The 24,523-nt window shown below is 38.1% G+C and overlaps 2 protein-coding genes and 1 non-coding gene across 12 annotated transcripts in view; 1 reads left to right on the top strand and 2 right to left on the bottom strand.

Annotated features, from left to right (window-relative positions):
• Positions 1-10,460, bottom strand: part of RECQSIM (RECQ helicase SIM) — a 45,357-nt gene extending 34,897 nt beyond the window's left edge. Inside the window, exons 1-7 of one of the 2 annotated variants that reach the window (XM_078584750.1) lie at positions 9,780-10,460; positions 9,574-9,658; positions 8,879-8,976; positions 8,166-8,785; positions 7,877-8,096; positions 7,683-7,793; positions 5,649-5,838 (exon numbers count right to left, since the gene is read on the bottom strand). In XM_078584750.1, the coding sequence (XP_078440876.1) occupies positions 5,649-5,838; positions 7,683-7,793; positions 7,877-8,096; positions 8,166-8,766 (1,122 nt within the window). In that variant the 5' untranslated portion in view covers positions 8,767-8,785; positions 8,879-8,976; positions 9,574-9,658; positions 9,780-10,460. The remainder of the gene's footprint in view (positions 1-5,648; positions 5,839-7,682; positions 7,794-7,876; positions 8,097-8,165; positions 8,786-8,878; positions 8,977-9,573; positions 9,659-9,779) is intronic. The other variant, XM_078584751.1, reaches the window with a different exon arrangement.
• A 10,369-nt stretch (positions 10,461-20,829) lies between these two features.
• On the bottom strand, positions 20,830-23,813 carry LOC144710881 (pentatricopeptide repeat-containing protein At2g03880, mitochondrial-like). 9 transcript variants are annotated; one of them, XR_013583435.1, is made up of 3 exons: positions 21,679-23,813; positions 21,475-21,582; positions 20,830-21,391 (listed from the first exon to the last, which is right to left on the bottom strand). XR_013583435.1 is itself a non-coding variant. In XM_078584740.1 (3 exons), the coding sequence occupies exons 1-3, from the start codon at positions 23,531-23,533 to the stop codon at positions 21,321-21,323; spliced, it is 852 nt and encodes a 283-aa protein (XP_078440866.1). In that variant the 5' UTR covers positions 23,534-23,813; the 3' UTR covers positions 20,830-21,320. The 9 variants fall into 9 exon arrangements, 5 of the variants coding, with proteins under 5 accessions (XP_078440866.1, XP_078440872.1, XP_078440848.1 ...); XR_013583436.1 differs by having other exon boundaries at positions 21,478-21,582; XM_078584740.1 differs by having other exon boundaries at positions 22,861-23,813.
• Positions 21,527-21,628, top strand: LOC144714238 (U6 spliceosomal RNA). Its single transcript, XR_013584291.1, has one exon. It is a non-coding gene; the product is annotated as a U6 spliceosomal RNA (small nuclear RNA).
• Positions 23,814-24,523: the final 710 nt, after the last annotated feature.

The raw sequence follows: 24,523 nt of genomic DNA, 5'->3' as shown, positions 1-24,523 counted from the left end.
TAGCAGGTTGCTTCCTTCAGGAACGAGAGGATAGAGATTGGGTTGCACCTTCCACTGGCGGCAAGCTCCCCACGTCCAGCTCTGAAACCATGTTAGCAAGCTCCCAGTCTGGCCACTCAGAACGAGAGAGCTCAAGAAACTCAAATAATACATTGACTAGGGTTTCCATGGTTTAAAACCAGTGAGATACAAGTAAATGGGCTTGGCACGTGTAAATGCCCTAGCAGATAAGTGGGCATCTTATGTCCAGGGCCCACATTTACGTATAAAAAGTAAACATAGAAATAGAAAGGAAATAAGGCTTCTGCTGACAGATCCTATTTATAGAACATATTCGATTCAACAAAGTAACCTTTAATTATTTTTGTTCCTTGTGCCTCTTCCCATTCTACCATCAAGGGCCTGGAAACCTATAATGATGAAATTATCCACATGGTGTCACAGCTTGTCAATGCTGTCAGAAGATTTCCCCAGGGCAAGAGCACGCAGAGGCTAATATGGAGACATTGATCCAGTAGGGACATGCATAAATGGTTTTCATTAACAATACAGTTCAGTATGGAAGAAAGGGACAGATCATTCTGGGTGCTTTCTTCCATACTGGGATGATCTTCTTCAATGGAGTCAAAATGTGAAGCCAATTGTCGTGGGAAAAGGACTAGAATATCACCTGATGACAAATCTAATGGCCATCTCACATACAAGATATTAGGTATGGAGCTGATAATGCCCTTTCCCTCACTTGACTCATTGAAACACAGCAGGACAGGCGTACAAGAATTTTTTATGGTTCAGATCTTCCAAGGAACTTTGTAATTAAGTCCCTGAAAGCTCTTCAAATGCAATATTGGCTGGTGCATATTAGTCTTATGGATAAGGTTTTATGCAGCACTACATGATTATGGCAGTACATTTTAAGTCATCTATGGATTAGGTTTATGCACCACTACATGATTATGCCAGTACATTTTAAGTCATCTATGGATAAGGTTTATGCACCACTACATGATTATGCCAGTACATTTTAAGTCATCTATGGATAAGGTTTAAGTCATCTGTGGAGAAATCAACAACCAGAAAACAACAAGAAATCCTGATTCACAGTAATGGCTGTCTTGAAAGACTGCCTGAACAAACTTCTTATGGGCCTTAATATCGAGTGTGAACTGTTGCCAAACCAGATTATCAATGAGTAAAATTTCCCATATACCTTGAGTTAGCATGCCTTTCTGACTAAGAAGCAAGATGTTGCATATTTTACCTACCGAAATAAAAGAAATTGAAGGTCATAATACGACCCCTACTCTATCAAGTGTTAGTTTCATCATGTTGGCCCACAAGGGGCATCTTGATTGTTTTGCTATTAAGTATTCCCTTTAAATAGGGCTGGCCACCTAGGATAGCAACCAAGAAGAATGATTTTGAATTCCCATATCTCTTCTTTGATAGGTTCAAATCCGAACCTATCTGTACCAGAAATCCAATCAACGACACATGCCAACAATAGTAGTTATGTTCCAAGAATGGTAAATGCAGCGATGTACACTATCAATTTCAATGTAGACGATCGAGACGACTCCTCCGTGGAGTTCCTTCTCGAGCTCAGGCGTCTCCTCCAGATCTGGAAGAGCTCCTCCCTCCAGGGCGGCGTCGGCTTGATCCTCCGCTCTGGCCTTCCCGATATGGTAATCGGCAGTTACTTCAAGAAAATGTTTATGTTCATACCTGTCTGTCGACCCCTTTTTATAGGGTGGCTTCACAGGGGCTTAAGGTCACATCGCCTGGTCAACTGTGCGTTGACCAGGCACTCTCTTCTTTTTTCTTTGATATTTCCGAGGATAGAACTTATCATCCTTCTCTTGATGTCAAAGTCCCATGTCCACATGATTGTCTCTACTTCATCGCATCTTCAGGTGACTTATCCCTGGTCAATCCATGTCTCCTCCATTTGATGTTGCTTCAAATCATTCCCGTTCTTCTCTTTAACCCTGGGAACATCTACCCTTTTCCTATCCCTCTTCCCTGATATGAACCTAGATCAAGGATTGTAACAGTCTTAGCTACCTTTACAAATGTACAGCTGAAATCCAGATGACCACAGAAGTCTACTATTTGGGAAGACAAATAAAGGCGAAGGGAAAATCTTCAGAGCATACCATGACACAGCCCAGAAGCCCATTTTCTAAGGCCCATTAGCAAGCTGTGGCCCATGAAGGAGATTCTTTTAGAACTGACAGAAACTGCAGAATTATACCTAGAGCCCCTCAAAATCCTCTGACAGGATTTTCTCTGACAAGATATTCTGACAGGATTTTCCCTGACAAGATCTTCTGACAAGATTATCTCTGACAAGATCTTCTGACTGAATCCTCTGCCAGAATCTCTGCTCTTACTTGTCAGATCTGCAAATCTTCTGTTTTGTCCCATCAGGATCTTCTTGAGCCACACAAAATATCTCCTGACAGCTTCTAGAAGGCCCAGAATCTGCAGGATATCTCTGCTCAGGCCTGACAAGCTGCTTATCCTCTGTTTTAGCTTGTCAGATTTGTTTTTCTCAATGTTTTGACTTGTCTTGTCATGGGTACAGTCATTATGGACGACCCTGCACTCCTTGTGGCCTATATAAGGCCCCCATGTACCCCTGACTGAATTATTGAAACCTATGTCTTGTTGAAACTCTTGTTTCTCCCCTCTGAGTGTTCTCTTTGTTAGAGAGTGCTTCTGTGCTTGTGGATTCAAGTACAACCCCTTGTGGACTCAAGGGTTGGAGAAGCTAGTTCTGTGGATTCAGGACTTAGCTACTTCAAGTAGAGCAAGGCTTGTGGACTCAAGTCGTGTTCCTACACCGTTCCTGTGCTAAGGCTGCGCCATACCACAAGAGGATGTACCGCAGAAAATAAACCCAATAGGAAATACATTGGGGACCTCAAAGGCAATGAAACACACATGCATCAGTTGCACATGAAAGCTGAGTCGGACATCAGTTGCAATGAAACACATATAGAAAGCTGAGTCGGACAATTACACAAAGGTGAACAACAAAGGTTTTGGGGGGGGGGGGGAGATATCAGTTCCTTAAAAGGAGAAAAATTGAGGAATTGAAGGTCATGTTAAACTCCAATTAATTGGCACAAACAGGTGAGCTCCTTGCATGTGTAGGCATCCATTCAGCCCCCAATTGAAAGATAATTGAAGAGCATTTGACTCAGAACTAATTAATTGTCCTAAATTAGACACACTGAAATCCTTCCAGTAGCAGTTACAGGAGTCATTAAATTAGACACACTGAAAGAAGTTCTCTATGGGCCTAACCCCACGGCACATCTTATAAATCCTCAGAAACTATAAAGAGATATCGATTGAAGATTAATCTATGATTATGGGTTTTTCTGAACAGGTGTCAGAATAACACTCTACTCTATATTGAGGAAGATGCAGTTTCAATGCTCACTGCAGAATGATTAAAGCTGGGAGGAACGAATGACTCGTAAATAGCTATGTCTTGTAATTACACCACTAAAATTTTTGTGTTGATGCAAAATACCCACATGTTAAATGAATAAAATTTTAAACCCAAGGGTCTTCCCATGCCTTAATTATGCTCACGTTCAGCACGTAGGATGGAAGCGCGTTCTAGAGGCTATGAATTATGTTCGTGGGTCATTCCTCTGCACAAAAAGGGTAGAGTCGTTATCATCCGAGCATGAAAAGTTTCTTTATCTCTGTTGAGTCGTATTTAAAGAGCGTCAAAGTTACTTTGGATTTCGGAAGCTCCACCGATGAGACACTTCACAAGTAGAGAATCTGAGAGTCAGGGTAAATGCAATCTCTTCCACAAGAATCTAACACAACAAAAATCCTATCAGAATTTATCTGCACTTCACATAAGAGAGGAATGATTCCAGTCATGTGTATACCGTAGATCATATCCACACAAAAAATTGATTAGATCCATGATACGATCCCCATAAGAATGTATGAAAGAAGAAGGAGACGAGGCCAGAAAGATAGTGGGCCAGCTGGCGCTGAGCTGGCAAAATAACCACCTGCTTCTTGATTGTTAGTTTAGGAAGACAATAATAGAAGGTATAAATAAAGGTGACGGGAACCAGAAGGAGCACGGAGTATTTTGGGCTTTTCTTGAGCGAGGGTTCTGGAAGGATCTGTTAGATCATCACGACCCATTTAGGGCATATTGGACTGACTTATGGGCCAAAGGCCATGTACATGTAATAGAATAACCCTAGGAAAATGAATAAAAAACCTAACTAAAATCAATCTAAATAAGGGCCCGTTAAGGGCCCATTAAGAGCCCACTAAGGGCCCATTAAGGCCCAATAGTGAGGGGCCCATTAGGGCCATATATTAGGTCCACTAAGGACCTAATATATACTGGGCCTGATTTACATCAGGCCCAGACTCCAACGGCTGGAAAACTAGTCGTTGGACATCCAGTTGCAAAAAAGGGCAGCTGGATGTGATAGGTCCCAACGGTCATATTTTTCAAAAATATGACCATTGGAGGGACTGTTTTTCTCTCTCTCCTCAGTGCATATTTGTATAAAAAGGGCAAAGGATTAGTAATGGAAATTCCAACCTTTTTGTGCCCTATTTTCTGGTGTTCCTCTCCTCTTCTTCTCATCATTTCCTCATCTCTCTCAAGAATTTACAGGATCGGAGCTGCATTCGGCGAGGGATCTCTCCAGAGTTCTTCAAGGAGTGAAGCTCGAAGACGACGTGGGATATTCTTGCAAAACGTGGAGCAACATCGAGACTATTCTGTAAGTCCTCATTTACAGTTTTTTTACCAATTCGATACAGCTGCGTATCAATCCACAGAGAAATTTACAGACATCCTGATAAAAGAATTGGCAAATCCATAATTTTGCTTTTTTTCCAGCGAAATTCATATCTCTCACTGGGTGCCATGGTGAACCTCCACCTAGCTGACGAGGACCAAACAATCTTTCATGAAGATACTACATCCTATGCACATAATCCAAAGCTTATATCCACTGCTGTGAACTGGAGTTCTTCCTTTGGGATTTGATGTACCTTTGCTTCCAGCCTCATCAGATATTTTCACTCTCTCATTGTCACAATGGGAAGCTCTTGCTAAAGTTTTCTGGTCTGTTTGAAGGGTTGAAGTGATTCAGAAATCATTATTGCAGACAAGCTACAATGTCGTAACTCATCGCTCGATCTGAATCTTCCATATCGCACAAATTTACAGGATCGTTGGAGCTGCCAAATGCCTTTAGCCCATTTTTCAGCCATCCGCTCTAGGTATACAAAACCCTCTGGAGTTAAAGGCCGCATAATGTTTCATCATCCCTGGATATCTGGGAGTATCTCCTTCTTTTTAAATGAATTTTCAATTTTTTTTAATTCTCATGCTCATCTCCTTGCCACAGTGTCTCATGTTTACACATTCCTCAGCAACTTTATACACACTCCCAATCAGACCATTCTTTACGCACCCATTAATTGAAACTAACTTTTTTGTGTATTGTTTGTTACACAGAAAGAATTTAAAAACATGACACCCTTCCTGAGAGATGCACAATAAAGTTCAGTTTTTCTCAATATTAAACAAAAATAATCCTCATATAAGTGTATTCGATGTTCATAATGTGGTTACGACTCACCGAAAACCTTAGATTTGGCCTGAAAAAGGAAGTAATGATAACTTCTGCATCGTCTGACATCAGCAAAGACTCAATAATATCTTTTCGAACCCTTGTTGTTGCTGTAGCTGTCAAAGCCATTACGGGAACATCAAACTTGAGCCCCTTCACCTTGCAGGCTCTGAAATTCTCTCTTAAAATGGATAAACGCCTAAAGTTGAACAGGAAGAAAATATGTCAGGATTTCTACACTGAAGAACCAAAACCTATACGTGTAATTCAGATACAGTTTACCTGTTGTGGACATAAGTTATTATGAACTTAATATAATGTAGATAAAGAATACATCATGAAAAACATTCTGCAAATAGAGTGTCACCACAGTAACTGATTCTTTTTTACCCTCCTTTTCAATTATAGAGAAGAAGAGGGACTGCCTTAGCCCATGGATTATAGATTAAAAATAAGGCTCGGATGAAATTGGCTCATCCAACATACAAAAGACGCTCTGCATGAGCAGAAATAAAGTTCTGAAATATAATCCACACAGAATAATCAACCAGCGAAGGTGGCTTGTAAGAATTCTGTTAGATTCTAATCAAAGAAATACAGAAGAAGGAAAAAGCATAAGGTGGTTCAATGGTCTGTTGACCATTCGGGTTGACCAAGAAATAGAGGAGAGAGAAAGATCTGCTATAAATAAGTGGGAGAAGGGGCAGGTGGGACATTCTTGTTTTCTTTCCAGAAAGTGAAGGCTCAGCGGTTACACCGACGAGAAGGCCGGAGCAGCGGGATATCGCCTGCTGATCCGGAAGAGGATTCGTCGATTGCAAGGGGAGGAGCTGTCGATCTTAGGAAGGAGCTCATTGGAGTGGTGGAGCCGTCCTGATCTCGCCATCTAGAGTTCTCTCTGTGAATTTCTCTATACTATCTTGAACCTGCACTGGCATTTATATTGATAGTACTTGATTTTCTCCAAGAGATAGATTGATACAAACTGAGAGAGTATCAAATTCTTACCAAACTCCTATGCTCGTTCAGCTACTGATAGTGGTTAAGCTTTGACAAAAAGATCATGGACGACCAGTATAAATACAGGGTAGAATTATGGTGTGCCATTTCCAGTTCGAGTCCGTGAGAGGATGAGCCAACAGTGGACCATCTTAAGGAAATATTTGCAACCAAAAAAGAAGGAATTAAAGAAATAAAATAGAAGTTGAGAATTTTGTCTAACAGAGCTCCTTGTGAAGATCAATGATACGAACCTTGTGCTAGGTTCGGATCTGAAGGGGAAGAGGACGAGGCAAGGCTGGAGATTCCCGGGGTAGAGAAGTGAAACGGGAAGGGTAGGAGAGGAGGCTGAGCAGGGGAGATAGGGATCGGCCGGGGACGAGCCGCCTGAAGATGGGGTGATGCAGAGACGATCGCAAGGACGGGGATTGTGGTGGGAGACAGAGCGTGGATATAGAAGAGACGAGAGAGAAAGGAAACCAACTATTACTTAAGCTCAAACATTCAGTCTGCCCTCCTCAAAGGAGGGCTGTGCTATTTAAAAGCAACATAGAGAGAAAGGAAGCGTAGCAGCATGACGATAATGCCCCTGACGCATCCAGGGAAACCTATCAATCAATCTCATGGAAAATGACTTCACATCAAGCCTGTAAATTTATTAAGATCTCAGGAGACCTTCATAAATTTACAGGCTTGATGTGAAGTTATGGCCACGTCTAATCAACATTTTCCCAATACATAAAGAGAGGCCTCAATTTTCAAAATACCAACAGTAGTTGTACATTTACCCTATAAGGAACTTTTTCAAGAATACAAATGCGGAAGCTTATTAATTCAAACCAACAGATCATTGACATAATTTTGAACTGTACAGCTAGCTTTTAAGATAACACATTGTAGATGAGATATGGGGAAGAGAAAAACAGATAAGAAAATAAGAGAGAAAAAGAGAGAGAATGAGTGAAAATGGATCAGTGATGCTAAAAAGAAGGAATAAATGGAGCATTGTAACATATTGCATTGCGATCAAAAGAGCCACTAGACCTGTAGTCAGGCCGGAAATCATGACCCCATTGTGACACACAATGAGCTTCATCAATAGCAAAAAGTGCAATTCCCCGGTTCTCCGCGAGTCTTTGAAGTGGAACCACGAGCCTATCGGGAGAGAATATGATATTAATAGATAGTACATTGGCGCATAACGACCCACATAATTGTAACTAAGAGAAAGTGGACACCTTAGTACCGTCTCAGGGCAGACATATATGATATCATACAAGCCAGACATAGCTTTCCTTTCAATACTGCTGTCAGGTTGTCCAGATCCAAGGAAGCACGCGGAAACTCCACGTTGAGATAGCTTCAAGCATTGATCACGCATCAAACTTATCAAAGGCGAAATCACAACTGTCACTTTTTGACTCAGAAATGCCGGAATTTGGAAGCAAAGAGACTTCCCTGAAAAGCAGAGCCATTTTCAGTAAAGAGATTACATCTGAGCATCTATTTAGATAATAGAATAGTGACCTGATCCTGTGGCAGCCAGAATAAGGCAGTCTTTATGACAGATCCAAGCCTCTAGAGCTTTTCTCTGGAAATTCCTCAGAGACGACAATCCAAATTTTTGGAGCAAAATGGTATCTATTTCGCTCCCTGAAAGTATATCAGTCGATTCCTGGATTTCGAGCGCCTCTCCTGGTCTGGCAGACCAGGCAGAAGTTTCAGGAACACCAAAATCTGATTTTAGTCCTTCGTCACAACCATCATGAGATCTTTTGATTGGAAGGTTCACTTTTCTAGGTATACTGACAGACAGACTTGCCTTTGGCCTTGGTGCTGCTGGCAGATGATCGCTGATGCATGACTGCCTTAAATGCTGGTTGTTGTGAAAAGATGTCCCTATTTTTATTGGAGGAAGTTTCAGACTTGTCAAAGGAGTATTACTGGCCATACGACCAGTAGATGTATCTTCTTCCGCTTTATTTCCGTTTAGAATGAACTCGATAGCAGCATCAAGGTCTGAACCAACAGATTTTATGGCCAGTGTAGCATCTGGTAACTCAAAGCCCATATCCATCAATGCGGCAATTATGTGATCACCGGATGAGTCACTCTCGATCACCATCATGAGTTTCAATTTGTAGCACCTATGATTTTATGAAAGATAATGAATCAGTACAAAAACTGCTTTGATGCTCAATTGGAGAGGAAAAAGCTTGCAACATGGGGTTAAATTTAACCTGAGCAGAACTCGCCTGAACAAAATATGTTAATGACAGTTGTAGGTACTCTTTTCAGTGAGCTAGACGGATATATGCCATCTCCTTGGTCTTCAGTCCTGAATTTGAAAAGGGAAAATGACACCCACGAAAGGATGGTTAAAGTACCAGGGATAGAGGATAAATAGGGACCAGAATTTGAATACGATTGGATGAAACAAGCAGTGCCGATGAAACGAAAAGGGATTCAACCAAAAATGTTTTTAAAGTCGTAAGAAAAATCAATGAGGAGCGAAACTGTAGAGCACTCGTCGAAAAAAATCTCTACGCAAGAATCGTACGAAAATCAGCAGACGTTTGAACGAAAATGGGACTCGTGCTGAAACAAAAGGTTAGAATGCACTGCAGCTGATGCCGATGCCCTCATAGAATAGGACGTCAAAGATTCTCGACATTGCACTCCGTTGCAGAGTCAATTTCGAAACACGTAATACAAGGATCGCGTTCAATTGAATTAAATTCATCCAACTATGCTTACTACTGTATCATCATCAATGTGCTCACTAGATGTAAAAATTGCAGTTCTAACCACTAGTTTCCATCATTCACGACAAAAAAAAGTGCCGCTTCGTCGGTAAAAACGAGAATGATGACCTGTAAGTTCTATCGATCATTGATCGCGAAGAAAAATGTTAGAATCTACATTCAAAACTTACCAGACAGCGCCGCAGACAACTCGATGAACTGAAGAAGAGAAGGCGCAAAGGATGGCGAAAGAGATTTTGCGCGGGAGTCTCCTCTCTGGAAAGAAAGCGGGCAGTTACTATATAGCCTTCGTCATTTTAAATAAGGGCAAATACTACGAAAGAGTATGAACATTTTAAAAATGTTAGAATCTATATAGCCTCAAGTCCGGCCTCACCCACGACGTCTTCCTCCAGAACGCCCTCTTGCACCTCTACCTCTGCTGCCACCCCGGCGACGCCATCGATGCCCACCTCCTGTTCGCCAGAATGCCCAGCCGAAACGTCGTCTCCTGGACCACCCTTATCTCCGGCCTCCTTGCCCGCGGCGACCTCGACTTCGCCTGCGCCCTCTTCGATGAAATGCCCCTCCACCGCAACGTCGTCACCTTCTTCTTCTTCTTCTTCTTCTTCTTCTTCTTCTTCTTCTCCTTCTTCTTCTTCTTCTTCCTCTTCCTCTTCTTCTTCTTCTTCTTCTTCTTCTTCTTCTTCTTCATCCGGCGGCCGGATACAGGCGGCGTCGGCGGCCGGAGACGCACGGCGGCGGCAGCCGGAGACGGGCGGCGTCGGCGGACGGAGACAGGCGGCGACGGGGGACGGAGACGGGCGGCGGCGTCGGCGGACGGAGACGGGCGGCGTCGGCGGCGGGCGGAGACGTGGATGCCACCGTGAAGTCCACCTGGCTGCCACGGTGGAAGTCACGTCATGAGTTGACTGCCACTGGGGGAAAAAAAGAAGACGCCACTTGGCGTCTTCTTATTGGTTCTTGCTATTTTTTAGACAAGCATGAAAGTTCATGCTGCCCGGCTGACAAAAACGCAAGGTTCGTGCTCTTTCATAGTATTTGCCCTTTTAAATAAACACCCCTATTCAAAATGCCATTGTCAATTTTGTATAAACATATTTGTATATTTTACTTTCTTCGTATTGGACACAACTTGAGAAGTACACTCCCTTAAACTTTGATATTGACTTTGACTGTCACTATAACTGATAATGAAAACAATAATCAGTTAGTTAACCCTAACTGGTAGAGTGCTCCCATCAGATGTCGAATCTGGCAATGGATATCAGATATCAGATTTGGGTATTGAAAGCGGATTTCGCGAAAAAATGTTCAGAATTGGGGAATCCATTATCGATATCCATTTTCCATAATTAATCAAAATAGTAAGGTATTTTCGTAGTGTTTCATTTATTGGAACCATTATCAAGTCTTCTTCTGATATCCTTTGTTGGAATCATTATCGTTTATTATTATAATTGATTGTCATGTAATTGACACCCAGTATAGGAAATGGATTATCCCATATAATTTTTTTGAATTTTTTTAAAAATATAGTATATTTTTATGTTGAATACATTATAGGTTGAAGGTAGAGACTCAAGAGTTTACTGCTTGATGTGACGTCAGCGGTTGATGTCAAGGTTTTTGTCCATCTCTCTCTATCTCTCCCTAGTTCCCATTTCTTCCACAATATTTCTGTCAGCCTCCATATTTCCTTCCCTCTTCCTGTCTGTCTCTTTATCTCAGTCTTTATAAAATGTACACTTTGTGCATTATCATCCTCTCAATATTTCGGAAAATTACATTTACATGTCAAAGAGGGAAATTATTATCACATAATTTTGGCAAATTGACATGTTATCTGCTATATGTTTTGTTTTCAATATCATTGCCACAATCTGCATTACAATATCATTATCTCAGTCTCATTCCAAGTATTTTAATATGTGTTATTGGAATCCAAAATCCAACCCAGAAATGATTTCTGATATTGATATTGGGATCAATATCAGTGGTATACCTGTTTTTTAAGGATAAAGATATCACGATACATGTAATCAGAGGAGATACTGTCAGGAGCATCCATAGGAATTAATGATATCATTTTATGTTATTGATATCATTTGGGTGATACATACAAAGCCAAAGGGAATACCCCATTTTCTTATTTTGAGGGTGAAGACATCCTTGCTTACATAGTGTTTGCAGTCATTGCAAAACAGTATTAGTGGTGTGCGCAAAAAGTGTCCCTAGTAAAATCATTATTCTCCATTGCCCAGCGCATTGCCGTGTACAAATGGTCACTTCTAATGGAAAAGAGCAGCAATTATGTTATGACTAAAAGTGTTGACTGTAGAGGGACAACACAAAGTGTTATTTATGGCACAATCAACGAGCATGATGTTTCTATAGATGGCACAATCACAACCATGTGTGAATCAAATTGGTTGATATTTTGATATGATACTATTCGGGGATTTTTAAAGATGGTTCAATGAACTCTTTCTCATAAATAGCATCAAATATCTGTCCTTAATGTCTCCACACTAATTGTTACAAGATTGACCATACTTATAATATGAATGAGGCTAGATAATGTGATTCTATGTGGATACTTTGATGTCCTTATCGAGTATCCTATGAATAGTAATATTTACCATACATATTTAAATACTTGTGGCCTCTGTATCATTCTATCATCATAATTCACTTATTCATTACATGTATTTATAGATTTCATTATAAGCATCACACATGTATTATAATGCATATAATTTATTTATGAATGTTAGAAGTGATATGGTTTGTGTGTTGGCTTGCCAGACACATGTTTATATCAACTACAAAATGATATTTTTATGTCCTAATGAACTTTTTTAGTATCTGTGGAGTTTTATTAAACATCCCATTTTTCATTCTTTTTTGGATCAGATTCAAATAGAGCAGATAATTTTTTAGCATGTGATGGTTCTTATTCAAAAAAAATTGTGTATGTATCGAATATGACTGTAAATTAATTTGGTTGCGTGTAGATTTAGATTCAACTTCTATCAGATATATTTGGCTTGTTTTGAATCTGATTAAATAAAGAATAATTATTTTCATTCTTTTAATCAGATTTTTTTGATTTAGAATCCAATTAAACAAAAACTAGGAAATAATATATATTTAATGAGATTCAATGCATACACCAAAAAACTATTGTTCTGATTTTAATCTCAGTCAATACATAATGATGTACTTTAGTATATTTGGATCTGGTTAAACTTAAGAAAAATAATTAGGCTTTTTTGACGCCAAATTTCAAATTTAACTGAAAATTTCCATTTTTTGTCCAACCAGAATAACACAAAACTATATTACGTCTACTGAGGTCTGAATGATAAATCAAAAGAAATCAGATAATGTTTTTAAATCAGGATCAAAGAAAAATAATTTTTGCACTGGTTGAATCCGTAAATGATAATTTTAGGTATGATCTGAATATGATGCAAAATGTAATATTTCTAATATGGCATTCATAAAATATGAACCCACCTGCCCATGAAAAACTACTACAAAGAAGAATATTTAGCAGAAAATCACAATAGGCATTTCTGCTCAAAGAGAAGGCAAAAGTAAAAATTTTCCTAGCAGTTATTCCTTGTTGCCCTGTAATACCCTCCAATTGCTTTTTCACACGTTCATTGATTACATAGACTTATGTCCTAACTTGTGATGCTTCAAACACTGAGATATTGATTTTAATTAATTACTATTTAATTTAAAACCCTTTCTGATAAAATATTACGCAATTTAAGTAGTATATTTAAGAAATAAAATGTTTTCAGTATTTTAAGATTAATATATATACAAATATAAGTATAAACTCAGGATATATATATATAAAACATCAGTGGAAAAAGATATTAATCATAGAACACCTTTACTAATTCTCCAAACTATCACTAGAAAACTAGTTGGTGATGGAAAAATATATGTGCGTTATTTCATCTAACATACTTGATTTAATGACCCATAGACTCCGATGAACTCACATGTTTCCAATTTTGGATTATATTTTGGATATTATATTAAAGTAATTAACACTTAATATCTCATATTTTGGATTAACTCTATTGGTCAGTGCACTAAAATGGTTATATTTCATTTATTTTCACGCATTAAGTATCTTATCTAGACTTGTTAACCATTGCACTCGAGACATATCATTTGTCATAATAAAGTTGTCATGATATTATTTAAAATTTTAAAATCATTAAAATTTATCCTTTCAATTGATTTGGTTAATAAATATGTTATCATAAATAAATATATAAAATATGAATTCTGATTATGATTTTAAGCTTACTATTTAATATCTCAAAATTATTAACTTATTACACCTCATATCTACTTTTTCTCATAAGAAAGTTGTCGTAGTAAGTTAAAATAAAAAAATGTTAATGATAAGAGTATAAATTTAGAGTTACAACTTTGTGTTTTATTTCATATATGTATCATACTGATTATAGGGGAGTAATATTGAACAGGATATAATTTAAAAGTAGCACAATAAATTTATGTGAAATTACTTCTATTAACAAATTTGTGGTGGGAACGTAGCATTCCAATTGTTCAACATTTAGTGACAAAAGTTGCAAATTTATTAAAGTATAAATTAGGTCTATTAATGATATGTTTAAAAATTTTAGCTCATAAAAATACTGAATGGAAAATTAATATACTGAATTATTTAGTGCTTAAATTTTAGTTTTGTCATCTCTGATAAAAATATGTAAGTAATATTTTATCCCTTGAAGTGTTTGGTATTCAATGAATAAAGCAATTAATTAACATTTAAAAATAATGAACTAAATTGGTTCAATCATTTAATAAATTTTCTTTTAAAATATTGTTTCATTTACTCATTTTTTAAGATTATAAAGTTATCAAGAAAATTAAATACTCATTAAATTTAATTAATGTCATAATAATTTGCTCATTAAGTAGTATATTATAACTATTTATTCATAATCATTTGATTATACTAATATTATATTTTATAATTAATCTTATAGTTTTCTCATTCCAAAGCCACCATAATATATTAATCTTGTATTTTCACCTCTAATCTGTATTTTTTAAGTGGATATAATGAATAAAATTTTAAGAAACGTAAGGATTACTAGTTAACACCTAAGACCACAATAATGGGAGGTTCAAGTGACTAAATCTCAACTGTTCCTTTATTATTATTTTTTATAATACTACTGAAATTCTCACATGAAATTATGAAAATATCTTTCTAGATCAATAGACATGCATATGATAGAATATAAATAGATAGATAAATCCATGATATATAAATAAATAGGTAGGTAGCTAGATATATGAAAAAAGGGTGCACCTGGAGGTGGAGATACATGAATAAGCAAATCTTATCAAGGCATAGTCCCCAATCCTAGGTGTCAACCAAAGGAATAGGGAACACAAGGTACATACACTCACAAGTAGGCCATCATCTTCCCACACAAGATATGATGAGATCGACTTGGAAATATCTTCCACCACTTGTGCCGCTGCAAAACATCACTAATAACACAGAAAATAACTGGATGGGTTTATGTCCACTCCGTCATATTGCTGGTAGTGCCGCCACACGCAGTCACTACCAACCCCAACACTAGTCAGCCAACGGGTGAGAATCATGCAATATGGAGAGCAGAACCATTGTTCATGTAGAATTCAACAATTCAAAAACTCCACTAGCATAACGACTTCATCGTCTAGATCTTCACTTCTCAAAGGAAATATAACTCATTGGCTTTACCATCAAGCTTTCTTAAATGGATTTCTACACTTTGACACAAAAGTTTACACCATTTTGGTTTCTTGTCTATGAAGGTAAGCATAAAAATGTATCATGTTACAATCAATAAAAATGATTCTCCCTTAAAAAAATAAAGCAAACCAATGGATGGATATGATGCATATTATATGGCCATCAAGCCCAATCACACCACCATATTTATTTAAGTTCATTGAATAAAATATTACGTTCATTATTATTCCAGTATGATGATTATAATGAAGTCCATGAATATGTAAAATGACCTAGTGAATTATGATGAGATCATAATACAATGATCACTAGTCTTTAATCATGTATTCTAAATATTCATAATCGATGGACAGTAGAGATGGACATCGTATTATCCAGATATAATAACACTATTTGATCCTACTTATACGATAAGTATAGCTGATCGTTTGCCTATTAAAGTGGTGACACTAAGGACAGATAGTGGGTGCTCTTTGGAGAAAGATTTCACTGAATTGATCAGCTTGAATCCCTGAATGATATTTACCTAAACGTCAATTAGGTTAATTCATATCAGGATTGTTTAAGTGATCCATTGACCTGAGACACCAAGGACATCTCATGGAGGGATGACTACATTTGACTACGGATTTATGAGCTTCTAGTCATGGTATTCAAACAAGTCATAGCTTGAATGTACACCTTTGGGTGTTTAAGGTGTATGATCGTGTGGCTATTGAAGCTCCAAAAATGATTGAGTGGTCAAGACGGGATCATACACCTTAGGTATAAGAGGAGATTGACTCAAGAAAGATGATACAGAAAATCACTGGCCAGGTTAATGATGATATTGGAGAAGGAGTTATCCAATAATCCCCGTCAAGCATCAATACTAATCGAATGACATATTAAGATTTGACAATCAACCATACCCTAAGTCATTTGGGAGTCTTGTGCGGATGATGGATTACACATATACGGTAACCGATGACAGTAAAGATCAAATGAGAGAGTTCAAACACTACTCGGTATCTTCTAGAGCACGAGGTGTATCTTAGCACCTCATGGGCTAGAAACTTAACATATCAATTGGGTTAAATCGATTTATAGTTAATTAATATATGTTGATATAGTTAATTAATAAAGTTGGTCAATAATTGTTATTGGGACACTAAAGTTATCAACTAGAATGATACTTGGGCCTAGAGGGTCACACGCATAAGATCGTAGGGGCATCGGAGAATATATTTTACTTTGTGGGTTTTTGAGAAAAACACTTAAGTAAAATATAAATAGGGGATGGGCACTCATTTCAATCACCTAGGCCATCCATATTTGAGCCCCCACCCTCTTCTCCACTCTAATGAATTATGTAGAGTGTCTTCATGGTGAGAAGATATTCAAGATTTTTAGGGAGAGTTAAAGAAGAAGAGGCGGATATCTAAGTGCAATGTGATCATGTGGATACTTCTAGAGGCCGAACACGTGAATGGTTTCAGAAAAATCTCAAAGTGAGCAGGTCAATGGGTGGAAAAAGTTCCCCATAAGGTACATATGATGTATTGTTTTAAAGATCCATTGAGAATTGATTAACACCCTTCCACATCATGGAAATCATGTTTTCATGATTGAATCAAAGCACATAACCCAACATGATATATATGCAAAAAGATAGAATGATAGATATATACTAAAGACCTATATAAATTTCCATATTTATAAGAAAACACACAGGAGATTAGACATTCATTATTATTTGTCTTTTGACAATGGATACTCTATCTGAAAAAAATTGGTTGATTACCTTTGGCTACCTAAGCAAATTTTTGCTAGTCAAAGGAAAAACAATTGCTCTAAACTTCAAGTTGTTCAGATGTCTAACCTCTACACATATACATGTGATTTTCAGAGTGATGGACCTCCTCTTCTTTCCACAAACTCTATTGCTCGAAATCTGACATCGTCTCCATCCAATCCCCACTAGAAGCAACAGCCTGGGAAGATGAAGAGAATAAAGAGGGCAGCACTCAAACTGAATTTCATGGATATTAAATCAGGGTGCCCTAATTATTTTTTCATTTTGGGAAATTTTCATAATAGTCCATGTCCTCGAAAACAATTATAAAGAATCCTCAAACTTTGAGTATATCCAAAAAATTATGTATGTGGCCCTCTAGGCCCATATATTAGTCTAGTTAATAACTATAATGGTCCAATGACTGTTATTGGGCTGACCTGATTAATTGAATATATCACAATCAATTGGTTTAAGTTAATTGATTAAGGATCGATCTAGCCCAATCAACTGGTTAAGTTGTCATCTTGTGGGGTTCCAAGCTACACGATGTGCCCTATAAGATACTAAGGAGTGTGTCAGCTCTCTCATGCAATATTTACTATCATTTATTATCATGTAATCATCACATATTATCATAAAGTAAATATTTGCTTTATGCTTACAATTGAAGTCTATGGATTCGCATGAAACTCTCAAATGACTTAGGGTATAATGAGTCATCAAACCCTATTTAATCATTCTAGTTAGTATTGATGCTTGGATATATCATTGGGGATCACCTTCTTTGATATTTCCACTACCCTGGCCATGGATTTAACTACATCATCTTCTTTGAGTCAATCTCCTCTAATTCTATGGGCATGCGATCCCATCTTGACCACATAATCACCTTTGTGGACTTGTTGCATGTGAGGTAGAGCAATTTAGAATCCTTTTATTGGAGACTCGTAGGTCATAGTCAACACAAAACTGTTGATCACCAATTTGTCTTTGGTGTCTCAGGTCTAAGGACTACTTACACAACCGTGGCACGAATAAACCTGATTGACCAAAGGTATAATATCATTCAGGGATTTATACATATTATTTCAGGGAAATAATTCCCTAAAGACCACCCACTATCTATCTTAATGTCGCCACACTTACGAATACTAGATCAGCCGTACTCATTCTATGAGTGGGACTAGACAATGATATTCTATCCGTATACTTCAATGTCCTTGTTGATATCCTTCGAATATGAATTTTTAAAATATATAGTAAATGAATATTTATCTCCATATAATGATCTCATCCTAACTCAGCCGTTGCATGTATCCATAGAGTTCAATTGTAAGCATCACATATGTAGTGTAATGAAAATATATTGTATCAATGAATATGGAACAAGATTTGGACTGTGAGATTGACTTGCATGCCGCATAAGTTTCCAACACTTATTTCATGTTCTCCATATGAAATTTATAAAATTAGAATGCTTCATAGCTTTGTGATTGTTGGAGTTGCCTTAATATTTTCAGCTAACATTTCATTTTTAATTTATTTTCTTATCAATTTGGATGATTATGCTGAATTTTATTTTTAAACGAATATGCATGGCCTCATCTCAAGATCCGGATGGTTTTTATGATAGGGTGTATCTGGTTGAGTCATCTCCCATTGGCGATGACATTCCTTTAAAGCCAGTAGCTAATTTTCAAAGAATGTGCACTTTGAAATCAAAAGTGATGGATCATATCTCATAAGAACATTTTTAGGTTCTTATGAGATATGTATACTATCTTGGAGGTTCCAAAATAATACGCATATAAGCATCACCCTACTCTAGAGGCATGTTCACAAGTTTCATTCAACCGTGCACTAAGAATTAACATGAAAAAGTTTCAAACTAAAATCATTTGTTGAGATATTCCCGAATGGCTCACCTGGCAAGCAATATTACACTAGAATCAATGTTGAACATATCAAGAAGGCGCTTTTAATACTTAACTTTTAGACTCCCCTGAAATATTTTTCACCATAAATATTGAATTCACTTGGAAGGATATTTTTCTCAGTCCTATATTGACATCCCATCATCAAAAACAATCATAGAGTATGCAAAGAAAAGATTCAACAAGATGCATGAGAAATCAAAGCAAGTATTATTTATGTCCATCTAGTTTCACGTGTTGTCAACACTTGGACAGCTGAAAATAGCATAGTACTTCTAGGCATCACAGTCCATTGGATTGATGCCAAATAGAAATTTCATGAGAAATTACTCATTACATGTGGGCTCCTTAAAAGATATAATTACAAGTTTATGAGTGATATTATTCCAGAAGCAATCACAATATTTCAACTCGAGTCAAATGTAAGTTGTTGTGGACTTATTTCTTATTTAAATATATCTTATGACTTGGTATTTTGTAGCTAATGTAGCACTTCACCTTGTTTTTGTAGCTGTGATCAATGAAAAAAGTGCATTATTGTCGAGGAGTTAATGGATATCAATGTGTAATTTAGTCATGAATGGCAGTTGACGTGTCTTTCAGTTGACGTGTCTTTCATATATTACGCCAGCTGCTGAGGTCATTAGGTCTATGAGTGATATTCAAGGTGAAGAACAGGAAGCTATGCAAAACCGAAAATGCCATTCTCACTAACCATATGTCAGGTATGTTGCTGGAAGATATCAAACTGCCTCGAGAGGAACAAGAAGATGGGAGAGAGGATAATGAGAGAGAGAGAGAAGATAGAGTGAGATGATTAGACACATTGTTGTAATTTCCTGTTTAGTTTCCGATGTACATTGGTTCGTATTTATATCAGTATATAGTATATCTAATCTTAGAAATAATTATGCCTTAATCCTAGCTGTTATAATCAGTTATAATGGGTACATCAGGATGTAGTCCTCTTGTTAGATTACTTGCTATCTAGGTTAAATCATGATCATCTATCTTTAATCCTATCTATCTTTAACCTTACATTGAATCCCAACTGCTAATCTCATAACAAGGGGTACATGTTAAATTATTAGGAGCTACACAATTGTAAGGTTTGCAGACTGGGGTGCTGATGATGCTCTGAGTTGGTGACTCCTTAACACCATAGGCGGTGAAACAGAAAATGCGTAATGCTGGCTGTAGGAAACATAATATAGGTAATTGATTGCATGACTGTGTATCAAGACCATACAAAAGTTCAGCATCAGTTCTGAAGAGTGGTCCACTTTGAAGGAAATTACCATAAACCAGCCTTGCGACCAGATCTTTTATAGATTTAATTGGCCATTTGTTAACTTTTTCCATGTATAGATGCAAAGGAAATTTCTCCCGCAAAATATGTAATTATTTAATTGATCATTGTTTTAGTTTTTTAGATGTCTACATGAGTACAGAATCACCTTATACTGATATATTTCACTTAATTGGGCTGTTTCTTGGTTTTTCTCCATCTCTTTCTGGGTACAAAATAGACCACCAACTGAAATTTTTATCGCATATATAATCTGGTTTTTGTGGTTTTCTGGCACACGACTAAAGCTTCAGACAGTCACCCCTGTTGATCAGAATTTCAGAAATTTAATTGGCCTTTTCTTTTGTTTTCTCATGCTAAGATATGCATAAAATCGACACAGCAAAACGTATGCCATTTATGTACTTTGGTATTTTCCAGTTTTTTTCCATGCCTAGATGGGTAAAGAATCACTTTGCTGCTGAGAATTTTCAACAACTTTATTGGACTTTTTTGGTTTTTGACATCCCTAGATGTACACGTAGGTACCCTTGCGAATCAGATTTTTCATAAATTTAATTGGATTTTTTCATGCCTAGATGGGTACATAAGCCCTCTTCAACTTGAGATTTTCTACAAGCCAAGTAGGGTGTAGATTTGCCCTGCAAATGAAAGTTTTTAGCAACTTAATTCAGCTGTTTGTTGGCCTTCGACAGACCTAGGAGTGCGCATGGTCACTCCTGCAATCAGAATTTTCACAGTTTTCATTTGCCATACCTTTATATTTCCATGTCTACATGTGCACAAGATTTCCCCTGCAAAACAGATTAGACAAAATTTTAACTAGGCATTTTTTATTTTTTTACATGCCAAGATGGGTACAGGATTGCCCTGCAACTTGAGATTTTGCTATAATGTTATGTGTGTCAAAATAAGATACACTGAAACTATTGACACATGGTCTCACACACCTGCACTGCACCAGGTCTGCAACCACACCACCCCTTGCCCAGCCGTTCTAAGCAGTACAGTGCGATTGCACTACACAGTGTGCCAAGCCCAATAGAGACTCCAGCCTCAAGTTCTGCACCCATCACTGTCAACGACCCTCAATGCCATTGCTGTTGACAATGACTTTCCCCTGTTTCCAGGATGGTTGAAGTCGACATTGATGGTTGACCTGAATGATAGACAATTGACAATTACATCAACTTCTCATCAATGTCAATGGGGTGACCTAAATAGACAGAGGCAGGAGTCAACCACTGTTGTGACGATTATTTTGGTCATTGTCATCTACCATGTTGAAGTGGATGTCCTTCATGGACATCTGATAAAATTGGAATGATACAGAGAAGATTAGCCTGGCCCCTGCGCAAGGATGACACACCCAAATCAGGAAATGGCCAATGTTGAAGTTGATGGACATTGACATTGGCAATATCAATGACAAATCGTCAACCATACATGACTGTTTACTCTACGCATTCCATCCCTTCAATCTCGGAATCAATCTATCCAGGCAATAAACAATCTCATCGATCTGTTCATGAGCTTGATCACCAGCCACAAACACATGGACCCCACTCTCCAACAGTAACCAAGAGCACCCACTCCGGTCCCAACCGCCATTTTCCTCCATCACCCTCCACCTATGAAAACCCTCTCTGCAATGCCCCTTAGCCAAACACACCTTCAATAAAACCAAGTAATTCCCTACATCGAAAGCTCCCAACTTTATTAGTTTCTCTGAAGCATACCTTGCTGCCTTAAAATTATCATCTACCCGGCAAGCAGACAGCAAAGCCTTCCACGAGGCACTAACCATAGAAATATCATTCTCATGAATGAACCGTATAGCCTCTGCTATATAACCTGCTTTACACAGTAGATCAACCACACATGTTAGATGCTCGACACCCGGCACCAGTCCGAATCTCTCTCCCATCAACTTCAGATACCCATATCCTTCATTGACTAGCCCAGAATGGTTGCACGCACACATGACACTGAGAAATGTCACCTCATTCGGGGTTATGTTGCTCTCCAGCATCATGTTAAAAGCATGTATGGCTTCTCTTCCACCCCCATGGGATGCATATGAATCAATCATCGATGTCCATATCACGAGATTATCCTTCTTCGCCATGCTAAAAACTTCTAAGGCATCTTGCAGGCTGCCACATTTCCCATACATGTCGATGATGGCCGATGATAAATATGTATCTGAAGCATGCCCTCTCTTCACTGCAAAGGCGTGGAGCTGCATCCCCAAGAACAAAAGCCCTAAATAAGAGCAGATTGCAGTACCCGTGGTCAGACTATGCAAATCTATCCTGATATTTTCATTTAATCCCCGTTGAAAGAATTCGAGGGCTTTCTCATGCATTTGGTTATGAGCATACCCTGCCATCATCCAACTCCAAGAAATTGTGTCCAATGAGGTACTCATACTTTGAAAAACAGTGAATGCTGACTCCATATTCCCACATTTTGAGTACATATCTAGGAGAGAACATCTTATGAATCTGTCAAAACAAAGATCTAATCTTAAAAGCCTACCATGGATTTCTCTCCCTAGGTTTAACAGAGATAGAGAGCTTACAAGAGACAGAGCCATAGAAAATGTGAAATGGCTAAAGGTTGGACCTTTCTCTGCCATCTGATAGAGAAATTGGAGTGCAATCTTCAGGCAGCCGCTTCGAATCAGCCCGTTGATGACTGTGTTCCAAGATACAACATCCCGAGATGGTAATCTCTGGAAAAAATCAAGCGATCGTTGAATCTCGCCACTCTGTAGATGAGCTTCAATCATAATATTCCATGACGTGTGATCTCTGTCAGACATTGAATCGAACACCTTGTTAGCGGAGTACAACTCCCCACACTTTGCGTATAAATCAACCATCGAGTTGATCATAATGGTATCTGATTCGATCCCACTTCTTAGAATCCAACCATGAAGGATCTTGCCATGTTTCAAAGCTCTCAAACCAGCACAGCTCTTGAAAACACTTGAAAGAGTGACGCAATTAGGGAGAGAACCGTCGTTCAGCATCCTTGCAAAAGCTTCCAAAGCCATTGAATAACGTCCGGATGAAGAAAAACTGGTGATGAGGATAGTGTAAGTTACTGTATTATGATTTGGCAGATCGTTGAACAATCTGCAGACTGAATCCGAGCAACCGCACTTCCAGTATAAACTCAAGAGATGAGTACCCACCTTGATATCTTCGAGCAAACCGAGTTTAGCTGCCTGCTGATGAACTTTTCCAACGTCTACAACGTTTTTAACTGCTTTCGAAGTGCTCCACCTCAGCATATCAGAAAGTTTCTGCGATGATTCTAGGTTGAAAATCTGATGGAATTCTATCTGGGTTTGGATGAGGAACTACAGAGATAGTCGGAAAACGAGAAGAACAGATGAAGAAATGGAAGTAATCAGTTTTTGCAACGTATGTTTTTGTAGTATATAGGGAGCAAGGCATTGTTCAAGTTAGATAGAGAGTCACCCACAAGAAGAATTTATAGTCTTTCAGACCCAATATCATCTTGAAGTCTCTTTCTCCCTCACTCTTCCTCTATCACCTTCTTTCCTTCTTTCTCTACCCTCTTTAGTAGCACCCAACCTGGTGGGAATATTGTTAACTTCTTGATAGAGAATTTACGAAGCAGACAAGTAGGGGATATTCAGTCACTGTGTTTAGCAGAGACTTGAATCTTACCTAAAATTAGGTCCCCTTCTAAGGCCTCAACTGCCTCAGGTTGATTAGTCAATGTCAAAGTCAAAGTGGTGGAGAAAAGACGGTTACCCTAATGGTGTCATCACAACACGGCCAGAACATATTGGACCTTTTCTTGAATTTCCTAATTTTGAATATTTTGGGTTTTTCTTTTAATTCCAAACGTCACAGGGGAGAAGTCTATAAAAGCCCCCTTCCTTTGATGTAAACACTGGTGAAATTTAAATAGATTAAGCTTCATTTTCACCCTTGGAGCGTGCTGTTGTTGCGGCCAATATCGCACTGCCGCTGCCGCCACGTCAAGTTCTCATCCTCCTCTCGCCTGCAACGAGCCGTTGCCATCCTCAGCATCCTCAGCATCTCGTCTGCAAGCCATCGTCTTCGTCTTCACCATCACCATCACCATCACTGCTCTCTGATATAACGTCCTTACATGAATATTGGCCACCATCAGAAAGATTTTCCAAAGTATCATCCTTGACGTGCAGTATGATTTCTTTAATTTTTTTAAAAATAAAAGTTACCTATGTATCATCAAACATGTGATATACAGATAATGGGGCTATTAT

The sequence above is a fragment of the Wolffia australiana genome, chromosome 1 (assembly GCF_029677425.1).
Source record: "Wolffia australiana isolate 7733 chromosome 1, ASM2967742v1".
In the NCBI taxonomy this organism is placed as follows: Eukaryota; Viridiplantae; Streptophyta; class Magnoliopsida; order Alismatales; family Araceae; genus Wolffia; species Wolffia australiana.
The sequence above is the reverse complement of the archived record's forward strand: the minus strand, read 5'-3'. Positions and strand labels throughout refer to the sequence as shown.

What these genes read in the sequence shown, in the direction of transcription:
- LOC144710881 (XM_078584722.1), bottom strand. Translation starts at nt 23,533, where the DNA reads ATGCTGAGGTGGAGCACTTCGAAAGCAGTTAAAAACGTTGTAGACGTT.